This window comes from Opisthorchis viverrini (genome assembly GCF_000715545.1).
Source record: "Opisthorchis viverrini unplaced genomic scaffold opera_v5_305, whole genome shotgun sequence".
Taxonomy (NCBI): domain Eukaryota; kingdom Metazoa; phylum Platyhelminthes; class Trematoda; order Opisthorchiida; family Opisthorchiidae; genus Opisthorchis; species Opisthorchis viverrini.
Window position 1 is genome coordinate 52544 of NW_008751956.1, and position 12754 is coordinate 65297.

Here is a 12754-nt window from a genome sequence, read left to right on the forward strand (position 1 = left end):
TCCAATGGGAAGTGATACGACTCTGCTTTGTAATCGCGGTATATTTTGACAGTAGTTTGATGTCAATGCATTGGCCGCTTTGGAAAACCTGAACAAAACTCGACTGGCTCAATACGTGTGTGCGTGCAAATTCGGTTGGTGCGAAATGAGCACTCAAATGAATCCCATCTTGATCTCACGACGGCGCAGTGCGCTGTCTAGATGAGATAAACCACTCATGAGGCTGAAGGAAACGTTCCGACAGCCCACGAGTAGTCTCGCCTCCCTTGATGTTCATCAGAAAAAAGAAGAAAAGAGAGCTGCCATGCAATCCGAAGGAAGCACGAGGGCTAGGATACTGCCAGGTTGCCCGAGCCTAGACAGGGGAAGTCGAGTGACGGAGGTCGGATTCGAACCACGAACCTTCCGGTCAGTAAATTCGCGCTCTAACCATTTGGGCCATCTCGCCCCCCGAAGTTCATCAGGCTGGTGCAGCCCACAAGTTTTGATCAATCTTGTGTTCCACTTGAACCTAATTTGTGAGCATTTGGAGAAATACACTCGCTTGCAAACTATTTTGGTGTTAACTAGAAGTACACTGGGTTCAAATGGAACGTAAAGTGGATGAGAATTCCAGGAGTGCGCTGATCTGATGAGTCACAACAAAGGTGAAACCAGTGATGGACTGCCGAAGAGTTTCCAACAGCTTTGTGGGTGGTGTGACTAATTGCTGTTCCATCGGAATTCCCAGAATACAAAACCGATCACGAAGATCACTCGATTTCAGTTCATCCCGAACTAGAGCAGTGATTCTGCGGACCAAACTGCCTGAACCTCAATTTTCTCGGATTCAATCATGCAAGGGAAGACGACGCAGAATATCCTGTCCCGGATAAATCGTATTACTAGGCGCCCGGTAAATAAAGTCATACTGATGTATGCGATGAAAACATCCAGGTGAATAGCATGTCCATATTTATGGTGGTAGCGGCCCTGCTTTCGCCCGTACTCTGTAACCAACTGGGCAACAAGTAGCTCTTACCACTCCAACACTTATCACTCCAACAAGAGTTCAATAAGGCCCACACTGCCATTCAATTCACCTCGGAAGGAGAAATCGACAACTTTTTCCACTTCCTAGATGTTGGCCTTGAACGACGTCACGATGGTACACTGAAAGGATCGGTCTACCGAAAACCTACTTGGTCAGGTCAATACATCAACTTTAGCAGCTTCGTGCCACTAAAGCAGAAACGGAACCTGATCCGCAGCCTAACTAACAGAGCGAAGAAAATATGCTCTGAGGATGCACTGGAACAAGAATTCCAAACTCTCACCAACGTCCTGAGAGACAATGGATTCCCCGACAAATTTATTACAAAACATTTGAACAGGGAAGAAGCAAACACCATCACAGCCACAGCTGGAAGGAAACCAGTTTACATTAACCTCCCGTTTAAGGGAGATATACCGGCCGATCTACTGAACAGAAGACTTTCCACCAGTCTGAACAAAGTTTTCCCGGCCGCAAAACTCCGAACCTGGTTCACCAGCAATCGTTTGTGCCCCTTTAATCTCAAGGATAGAGTGCCGGTCCACGCCCAAAATATGTTAGTTTACTCATTCTCTTGCTGCTGTGCAGCGGAATACATCGGACGCACGACTAGGCAACTCAGCCAAAGAATGAAGGAACACAATCCACCCTGGCTAGCTTCTGGAACCAGGAGGACGATAACCAGCTCCGTAGTACAACATTTAGCTGACACTGCACACAACGTGATACCCAGCCAAAGTTTCCGCGTTGTTTACAAGGCGCCGGCTAACCAACCCAGATCAGTACAGCAGCGCACAATTGCAGTGGCTGAAGCTATCGCCATACGACATCGCGACCCGATCCTTTGTCGGCAAAAACGCTTTGTTCGTGTGTTGTACTTACCATGGTCCAACTCACCTCCCCCCACACATGCATCGTGTGCTGAACACACAACTACAACACCCCCCGAGCTGACTAGCTCAAGTCATCCTATTGGCGACCTGAACTAGTGGTTCTTTGATAGGTAGCCAATGTCATCTCACTCGATCCCCTGTCCATTTACACCATACTCATTCAAATGTGTTAAATACTGATCTCTTACCCTTTGCAATTGTATGACTTGAAAAGACCTTACCGAAAACATGTTCGTCAACCCATCTGTGTTCTTATTATAAATGGGGATTTTCGGAATCTTACCAAAACCTTGTTCTACCTTTTGATGACGTAGACTGTGCGATGGTTCGAACCCGACCTCTCGACTTCCCCTGTCTAGGCTTGGGCAACCTGGCAGTATCACAGTCCTCGTGCTTCCTACGGGTGGCATGGCAGCTAGGCACCGAAAGTGTTACAGCTGAACGATACTGTGCCTCCGAAACACGCATACAGAATCGCTCGGGACGAACCCAGATATACCCTTCGGGTGACTCGGATGCAACGGCTCATCAGAGTTGTACTTAGTCCCATGGCTGAATGTGCTTTACTGGACTGGATTCTAGTCGTCTTTGCAATAGACCACGATGTGGTAAATGGTGTCTGTTTGTTGCATCAACATACGCTCCGGCAGACGGTAGCCCTGAGGTTGAGAAAGAACGTCGTCTTTAACGATGGACTGAAAACTCTGAAGAACACTTCAGCTGCCCCCCACCAACTCAACCTCTGAAAGGACCAAATGAATCCGAGTGGAACGTCGGTACCAGTTCGCGATCGGCAACGTAAGTCGTAATTCAACGCAACAAACCACCTAGTTTGAATAATGCAACTTTCGAAGATGGTAGCAGGTCGTTCGTAGCTGTCCTGACGACTCCACTTCAAAGTATCTGAGGTGAGGAAAAGGTTCCAAGAGAGTGGAGCGCTTCGACGGCGATTTCCATACTCGTGGAAGAAGATTGTGCGAAAACCATCTGGTTATCAATCAAGTGGCCATAAATTTCAAGATACTCTCTGGTGTTACCCTATGGAGGTGGGCCATTATCGGGATAATCAGAGAATTAGGCAGGGTTTCGCCCTAGCAAAAGTCGCGTCGACCATACTTTCGCGCTGCAGCAACTATTGGGACTGACCTGATCCTTTCGGCGATGGTCGTCATTCGTTTTCTCAAATCCGTGTCTGACTGTGTTGATCAGCCGCGGCTGCGTATGATGACAGATGAGAGATGTCCCTTCGAAATTCTTGTCATTTATGTTGATGTGCACGTGTCTACGGCGAATTCTCTCCTGAATTAACCACATCAAGTGGTGTCAGCCATGAATGTACTCTGTCACGCCTTCTGTTTACCTTCCTGGTTGATATAGTGTTTGAGACCTCTCTATTTGCCTCTAACAACTCAGGGATCGAAATAGTTCCGGGGCGTTCACTCACCGATATTGAGTACCCAACGGTATTGCTTTTCTTGTACCAGACTCTGCAGTTGCACGGTTAAATGTACACTTCGCAATTGTACAGTGTAACGTACAGTAGGACCGTAAACAAAGCACAGGTTTGCAAGCGAACGGATAGGATTAGTGGATAAGCTAGTCTATCTAACGAAAGACAAATTGGGGAGGCCAGGAAGGCGTTTACTGACTTCCGAAATCTGTGGCACCAAAGTGACATCAGCTGGGCCTAGTGTACAATGCTGTGGTTCGAACTGTTCTACCTTATTGATCGGAGACTTGGCACCGCGTGCGGAAAAACTCCCAAGATTCTGTCATCGAAGTGTGGCGCAGTTCTGGCGGGAATAGTACATCAGTAATGCTGAGTGAGATATGCCACACGATTTTCAGACAAGTTCATTCTGTCTCGATAGATCAGTTGGCCACAGGTTGCGTTGGTTAGACCGCATAATTCGTACGTCACAGGACCACTTGCCTTGTAGAGCTCCATTCGTCTGATGAGGAAAACTCAGAGGTGGTCATTCCGTGGCTCTTACCAGTCTGCTCATTTCCGTTCGTAAATGATGTCTCCCTGGATGGGAACTGCGGGACAAGACCCTAATGGATATGACAGTGTGATGCAATCAACGGCAGTCTTCCATCAAAGGTATCGCTTCTACTGCGTGGCTTCCTTACCTCCTTCCATACCAGACATCAGTGAACTGACTGGGTCCCCAACGCGTGTCTTTCGTTCCCTTGTCCTCGGTGAACAAAGACGCATCAGCTGCAGCTCGGAACACAGATGTCCACCTGAAAAACTGATCTCAACTAACACTAGGGGACGCGCGCTACTGTGGATTCCAAGAAACCACACACCGTTGGTATTTCCTGCGTGGCACACCAAATAGAGATAATCCTCGGATAGATATAGCCGGTATGAATGACGGGATGTAGTCCAAATTAATCTCTGTGTGTGAGTGGAATGTATCTTAACTTGTCCTGAAGACGACGTAGATACGATCAGAATGGTCATGGGGATCTGAGAGTTATCATTCTGGTGTTGATGGAGTGCAGTCACTGAACAATCCACTTACAATCCAGGGAGAGACACTGGAAGTTGTGGAGCGTTTTACGTATCTTGGAAGTTGTATTAGTTCTGATTGTAGTGTGACAGATGAGGTGAATGCACGAATCTGCAAGGCTCGATCCGCTTTTGCTAATTAGAAACACCTATGGCGTCAGAATGGTTTATCCATGAATCTCAAGGGACGTGTGTATCAAACTACAGTAAGGGCTGTTTTGCTGTATGGCTGTGAGACTTGGCCTATTCGAGCAGCGGAACTGATACGTCTTCAGGAGTTCGACAATCGTTCTCAGAACAATAGCTCGTGTGGGTTAGTGTCGGCGAATCCGTAACGAGGCGGTTAGAGAGCGTATTTTCGGTTGTGTAACGGGTACTTCGATTGAATAATGTGTCCAGCAGCAGAAGCTGCGTTGGTTGGGAAATGCGTTGCGCATGTCAAACCATCGTTTTCCGAAAAGAGTGCTGTTTTCCATTCCCAATTCAGAGTGGCGTAAACAGAGAGGTGGCCAACCCTTGACTTGGCAGAGGAGTATGAAGGAGATCACGAAACGCTTGGGTGCTGTCGGTGCTACTCGCCTTCCAGGATGGGGACCGCGTGATCCTCACTGTGCCTGGTTGGAGACACTACAAGATATGGCTGCCAACCGATGTCAGTGGCGTTCTTGTTGTCAGTTTCTATCCAGATTGCCTGAGTGAATGTCTGGAGGTGTAGGCACCTCTGAATGATTGTGGTAAGCTAGCACCAAGCCCCTTCCACGTCCACCTTTACTCTTTTCTTTACAATAAGGTTTTCAAATAAATAATGGTTGTACGGCAGTGAAGCATCGGTGTTGAACACTGATGTCGATGATGGTCTTGATGAAAGAAACACCGGTAGGGCCGAAATTGCGCTTGACAGGATTGCAGGTCACGACCAGAGTACATTGTTTATCGAACAGAGGGGGAGCCATCAATCAAGTGTCACATACAAAGAAGGTTAAATATGCACGTTCGTACATGCTTTTTTCCTTGCATTTCTTCACTTCAATCGCTTGGAGCGAGACCGCACATGTATCGGTCGGTTGCACGAAGCCATAAGAACGATGAATAGGTTTTTGTTGTGGAATTCAATTCGTTTGCTTACTTGACGAAATGGACAGTGTATGTATGCACTAGAGACAATTGCTTATATTATGCCTACGTCAATCTTGTTTAGGATACATGAGTGGGGCATCCCTCCATTGACCACGGCCCTTAGCACCACTCAGAAACGACACTGAAAAACAGTGAAAACTTCGTGCAGCAGCGTTTTTCACATAAGCACCTGGAGATCTCCAGATGGTGTGACAGGACGAACTGTCACCCGGTGCTCAGTGCAGCGCCTCCACCGTTCTACCGCCACTCTGGAGATCGAAAATGTCAGAAGCCCCCGCTGAAGACTAAGGGGGGAACAACAATCGACGCGGTTACACAGCATACCAATTTATTTGGAAAGAAGAATCAAATGGGGTGAATCTGGTTCAGTAGTGATTTGTTCTTTCGTCTGAAATGTGTAGAGTGTGCGTAGCATCCCTCCACAACGCTGCGTGACAACACATGAATCTACCATCGCGTTTACCCGCCCTTCAACACCAACTCTTGGATCGTGTTTGTCAAGATTCTCTCGATGTTTTACCCAAACCACCTTGTGTATCAGAGATCAGCTGATGCATCAGACTGAAAGCCAGAAGTCATTTGTTTCCCTACCAAAGGTGATTCCGCGTGACTTACCGAGGCATCGACACCACTCTGTCTCTCTTCAGCCCCAGCTACGTTCTATGCAATCCTCGCTCAGTTCGTGTGCAATCTCCTGTAAGAGTTGGCAACTTCTTTCGGCTCACTTCGAAACCGTGACAGAGCTCATAACCAGCAAAAATGCTCTTACTTGATATAAATACAAACCGGGTTAAACTATACGGGAACTGTAGCTACAGGATGACCACAGACATGTATGAAACAGGTTGGAAACTGAGGCGTGACCAGCGAACTTTCATCATTCTTGTCATCCTATTCATCATCAACATCATCATCATATCGACAGCATGACATCAGTGTTCAACACCGATGCTTCAATGCTTCATCCTATTCACAAGAGATATGAGCTGCTTCAGAAAACGCAATGCTGAATAGTACTCACATACGAACTGGTCGTTGTCACTAAGTCAGTGCTGACCATCGATCGGTCTCCTGCGACCGTTGATGGGATAAATACAATATCATGTGTGTCACTTAGAACAATCTATTTTGTTGGGATAGTGTGCCCAAGCTAGGATAGTAGTTTTGCTCTCAACGGGAAAGGGCGAGATCGCTCAGGTGTTAGAGCGCGAACCTAGTGACTGGAAGGTCCGTGGTTCGAACCAGACCTCTGCCTCTCGACTTCCCGTGTCTAGGCTTGTGCAACCTGGCAGTATGTCCGCCACAGTGTATCTTTCTGGTTGTATGGTAGTCAGGAACCCAAAGGGTGCTAGAGCTGAACGATTCTCAACTGAAAGGCATGTACACATTCCAATTTTGGTTAGCAAACCAGACAGTCGTTTGGCCATGTATGAATCTGTATCGCCACCAAACGTAATAAAATGTTCCCAGGTCGCGCTAGGGGGTGTTCCGTCGTCGGAGGTACTTTGGTGAGGGGCACTAGCGTGAACCAGCTACCACCTGTCAGGGGAATGCATCATGGACGATTGTGCGAAGGGTTTTTGCCTATACGCGAACATTTGTTGTCGTTATCCTCCAACACAGCTGGTAACACCGAAGTTCGAATACGGCTAGCGTCCTGTACATCGATCGATAACAGCGAATAATTGACCTACAGGTTGTCTGGCGACGCAAGCGTATGATAACGGGCTATAACTGGAGAAAGAAAGATTTTCGGTTTGTTAAGACAGTAGTATATTGTGCGATCGTCAATTCTATTGCTAGCTTCTTGTAAATTCATTAGAGTGGTATTCTCCTAGAAACGGATTCTCACTAGTCAGTCTGTAACAATGCATGATGACGGTAAACAGTAAACAGCTTGCTAATGAGCTTGCCCCGCAATGAACGGAGAGGATTCCCCCCTAAGTTAAACCAATTAGACCAGTGTGCACCCGAAGGAGAACGTTACGCATACAAATTTACAACGGTAGCACATGACAATGGTACAATATTTCAACATCCTGAGTCAATGCACACGTAGAACCGGCTGTCTTAGTCCAAACAGCATCGCATCGCTAGCATCCGGGGTGTTTGCGAATGATTGTCCTGGATGAACGGAATGTCCTGTGACCTGTCTTCTAATCGATGATGCTGGGTTTCCGTGGGCAGTAGAGTGGCCACTAGCTGACAGTTGTCTCACTGAGTGCATCAGATATTGTGGAATGTGGTCTGCGATTCTGTGAGAGATATTGTGCCAACGCAAGTCTCACTGCAACTGCAAACGAATGGCGAAATCCCGTAAGCTGTACAAGATCCTGTTTCTCGAGGCTGATTTGTTTGGAGTCAAGGTGAACTAACTTAGTCGTGGTTGGATGTCGGAAAAAGTGCGATCAGGGGCGAGTGTTGGTTTGTGTGTCGACCCCCGCGAGAAGGCTTCCATCCTTTCAACAGTAGAAGCCGGGTCTATTCTAGGTTCGGTTGCAGCTGTGTTCCGACAAAACATTCCGGACTTCCATGTTCTGGTAGGAACTGTTTCCTCGTGGCTCGCTTATAGAATAGTGTCTTGACGAGTTTGTGAACCGCTGGGGCAAGACTTAAAAACTGGGTTCATTAACCATATACATGCTTTATGCTGATGAGAGTGACATTTCATCAATTGTTTTTCTCACGGTTTTAATGATATGGATAAAGGGGCCCAGTCAACGATTCAAACTTTGATATCCGTCAAAAACCCTCCTGAATTACTCATCAATGAATGTTTTACAAAGTTGGATACGACAAGAGGTTATTACGCAGGATAGTGAGGATAACTAGAAAACGAGACACAAAGGGGGCCACAGAATAACGGCCCCTTGAGAAAAGGACAGAGGGAACAACAAACTTCGTGGTGGGGGAGTTGAATATGACCGTGAATGAGATCGAGCGTAACAGAGAACGAACTCAAGAAGGTCCCAAGAAGGTCAAAAGCCCCGAACTCCACTGATTACTGCTCGGATATGGGCGGACCAACTCATTATCATGTGAAAGAGCTGAGTTCATCCTTGGCGTTCTGAGATGCACAACCACGCTCGGGTCTTGTATGCATGTTTCGGAGACACAGCATACATCAATTTTAAGCGAGTACAAGATTTTAGCAAGCATTGCCTGTTTGCCAATTCGACATAGAATACCGAAGTTAAAAGCTCCTATATAGAAAGGATCTCGTGGATTTAGAAAGGTGTTATTTTGTTTAATGTTTGTAGGCAGCGTGGAGCATAAAGCCCTTCGGTCAGATGACTGACAGTCAAATGGCCCAGCGACGTTTGTTTGTGCAGTGGGAAGGGGTTGGGGAGGGACATCGGTGGACGCTGAACTGCGCGGGCCAATGATACTTCCCGGTTGCCCAGGCCGAGGAAGGGGGTTTGGTTGAGGTACCCCACCTTGAGCCTTCCACTCAAAAGTTTGACCCACGAGGCAGTGGGAGAATGTAGGGTTTTGTTCGGGGACCCTGACCCTAGCCTCTGACTCAAAAGTGTGACCCACGAGGCAGGGGAAGAATGTAGGGTTTTCTTTGGGGACCCTGCCCGGAGCCGACGACTCAACAGTCTGACCTGCTCGGCTGCAGGGGGTTGGCCTAACCCGAGGGCGCAAGGAGTAAGGCATTACTGTCTCATTCCTGATGCGGCTGCGCAAAGCAGGTGCCTTCTGAAAGGCACCGGGCTCTTTGGCTTTAAAAGTATTTCGACCGTATTGGATAATGCGCCGGCGGTCACGGTCAACCGCTGGGCGATCGGAGTGTGCGGTTTTTGGGGCCGACCTTTTCTAGCCCGTCCTTCCTCGGGGGAAGGCAGCATCGCTGCTTCCATAAATATGGACATGCTGATCGTCTGGGGGAAACACCTTGCTGACTTCACACTCCTGTCGCAGAGGACAGTACGACTTTACCCCCAGACCGCTTCGTAACACGATTACTCGTAGTACGGGGTCTCGCTGCTCTTGGTCTGGCTGCTCCCCTTTGGCCTTCCTGGCATGGTTGCACCTTGTGGAACGAAGTTCCAGCCAGTGTAGCCCGCGGAAGCATTGCAGCACTCAAGCTCGACCACCACATCAAGGTGGCAGCTTTAGGTACAGAGACCAAATAAGGTCTCTTAATAGGGTCACATGCATATATTTCACAATGGAAGTTCTTGGGACAGTAAAAACAGCGAGCGAATGATGTCTACTGAATACTCCGCTGTAAAAGGGACTGGAACTGACGAACAAAATAACGTTTTGGCATTTCGGGACACTAACGGCCAGATAGCTTTCGCCGGACCAGCTAACATGTGCAATCAGTACGGTTCGTTACGTATAAAAGCTACCACATGGCAGGCATTCCAAAGCTGATGCGTTCAGTGTTTGTAATTTCGTCCCGAAGCAGACAGCCAATCACATCGATCACGTGATACAAGGTGGACAAACCAATGCAACTTATCATCAACTGAGGAAAGGGATTTAAAAGTCAAACATTACACCAAGACCTACCTCATGATTGGGTGTGATTGGGGCGGAGAATACACGGTCAAATTCATGCTGACTGGACAGATATCGATCACGGAGCAACTTTTTGAAATTTCCCGGAGAGGCCAGTGCCATTGGATAGGGAGGATGAGGGAAATCCGGTAAGCTTGAATCCGACAAATCCATCGATTCTTCTGTGGCCGGGGCACAAAGGCTGACGCTGCTATAGGATTCCGAGTCGCGCTGCGAGCAGTGTTCACAATCGGCCGTTTGCTTAGGACTGTAGATATCAGAGACCGAGGACGCTTTTGAATCATGTTCTTTGCTGGGTTTCTCGGAGCATTTACTGTGGTCTCGATGTAAGTGCATGGGTCTTCTGAGCCGGACATCGACGGAAATGGGATGAGAAATGTCTGAGGAAGAGTCCAGATGAAAATCCGGGATTAGAACTAAGTGGAGAATGACCCGCAGTCTTCTACGAAAACGATAAAATTTGTCTGTTCCTACAAAACTCGAATGGTAAAGGTGTCAAAACTCCTCAGTGAAGAAAGAACTCATCGTCTCAGGTGCGTTGATTCGTCACTGTTACAGCAAATTCGGTTCGAACAATAAATGGCCTTTTTTAATGTACTAGTCATAATGTTGCTGAAAATCCGTCGACAGCCCACGACCGGTTTCGCCCTTCTTGGGGCTCATCAGGTAGACGCAGTCGCCGAGATTCCGTCAACATTATGTTCTACTTGCAACCAAATTGGACGAAATTAGCGAATATACACTCATTCGCAAACTAATTTGGTTTTGCGAGAGACTATAGTGTATACCCTAAATATATCAGTATCCGCGGGCGTCCACTTGAATTCGAGGCTTGTTCTAGCCTGCGACACCTCCCAGGTCACGCAGAACATGTTCGACTCTGTATATCTTTGCTAATGTACTATCATAAGGTTGCTGAAAATCTGTCAACAGCCCACGACCGGTTCCGCCCTCGATTTTTTTCGTACATATATCGTTTGGATTTGATGTGTCTCCACAACAACCCTTCGATCGAAACCAGTGGTGTGCTCTCTTCGAGTTCAGTGCCCATCATCGGGTGTCTTCATGACAACCTACCCATATGTTACACTCATCTACATAAAAATTTGGTTTCGACGAAAGACTCATCCGGAACTCAAGTGGATCGCTCGTTCATGATGTTCTTAGGAACATAATGAGCTGGCCTGGTGCAGGACAGTTGGTTGAAGCGGACATTCATAAACGAGATGATCATCCAGCTATAACANCTAACTTCCGTGCCACCAGAAGGAAGCACGATGACTGGGATTCTGCCAGGTTGCCCGAGCCCAGACGGGGGAAGTCGGGAGATGGAGGTCGGGTTCGAACCACGATCCTTACGGACAATCGATTCGCGCTCTAATCACCCAGCCATCTCGCCAACATAAATGAGAAATTCAGATGGATGCTAGATGAGAGGCAAATGAAAGCATTTATTGAAATCTGTCCAATTTGGGTTCAAGTAGAACATAATGTTGACGCAGCCAACATTTCAAAGAAGGGTGAGAACGGTCGTGGGCTGTCATGAAGTTTTCAGCGACCTTATGAGTAGTGTATTGAGTCTATACAAGTTAAACAAGCAATGCGAGTCTATACCCCGACCCACGAAAGCACTGCAGACAGATCGGGCCATGGAACTATCCCTTACGGTGTACCCATACGTAGATGTTCAGGTGAATCTTCGTATTAGAAGAAACGTCGGGGTTTCAGTGAACAGCTTTCTGACCAGTCCGCACAAAAAATCAGCTGGCACAAAACAGTTCAGCTCGTCTGAAGCCAGCAATAAATACATGTTGGTATTAGAATGGACTGTCGTGCTTTTGTCATTGGTTTTTGGGTGAGCAACCTTGCCTGTGAATCTCACCAAGCGAAAAATCGATCACATCGACCGCTACCATCGAATAACCTAACTAAAGCCTGAGGGCGACCAAACTCAAGGATAGAGTAGTCCTTTCTCACATGAAACAGCGTTGTCTACCCCCCCTCCTCGAAGTGACCTTTGACTGCGGAGTCCACCTGAACGGAGAGCACACGCGCATGACCAGAGAGCTGCTAACAACTACAAGGTGAGATATTTTGGGTGAGGAAATTTGAGAAGGCCAATAATGGTCGACCAAACGCTTACCATGTAATGTGAGACGTTCGTTCACGGCTTTGCAGGCACGCCCAACATGGGTTTCGAGAAAAGATCGTGGTGACAACGTGATCCATGGACAAGAGGAGAGCACAAAGTACATTGCCAGTGCAGAATTGAAGGGCGCGTTAGATTCCCCGTGGACTTATCAACGAACATGGTGTATAGTGATTATGGATATCCCGAATAGGAGAGAACAAAACGGTTCTGCAGCGTGGCTAATCAGTGAATGCTGTAGGTAGTGGATGAGCCCAGATTCCTACGCGCTAATGCGATGTTGTATTTATACAAAAAATGTGGAGTAGATCACCGGATGAACAGTGATGACGCTTTCAACTGGTCTGCTTGGTCTCCAGGCGGTGTTATTCAGTAGACACGTCACCGCAAGTTTCCCAGCCGCAAGTGAACAGAAATACAAAGTTTGCGTTTGCATGAGTGCATACACATCATCATCATCATCAAAGACAGCAACACCAGTGTTGGCACCGATG

The 12754-nt window shown here is 47.5% G+C and overlaps 2 protein-coding genes across 2 annotated transcripts in view; one reads left to right on the forward strand and one right to left on the reverse strand.

The window, feature by feature from the left end:
• The window catches only part of T265_09709 (hypothetical protein), a gene marked incomplete at both ends in the record, with an annotated part of 90253 nt that overhangs the window by 29545 nt on the left and 47954 nt on the right, over positions 1-12754 (reverse strand). Inside the window, 2 exons of the mRNA XM_009175869.1 lie at positions 3073-3141; positions 10103-10491. Of these exons, the coding sequence (XP_009174133.1) occupies positions 3073-3141; positions 10103-10491 (458 nt within the window). The remainder of the gene's footprint in view (positions 1-3072; positions 3142-10102; positions 10492-12754) is intronic.
• Positions 2682-12754, forward strand: part of T265_09710 (hypothetical protein) — a gene marked incomplete at both ends in the record, with an annotated part of 38174 nt that continues 28101 nt past the window's right edge. The window contains one exon of the mRNA XM_009175870.1: positions 2682-2724. Coding sequence (XP_009174134.1) covers positions 2682-2724 — 43 coding nt within the window. The remainder of the gene's footprint in view (positions 2725-12754) is intronic.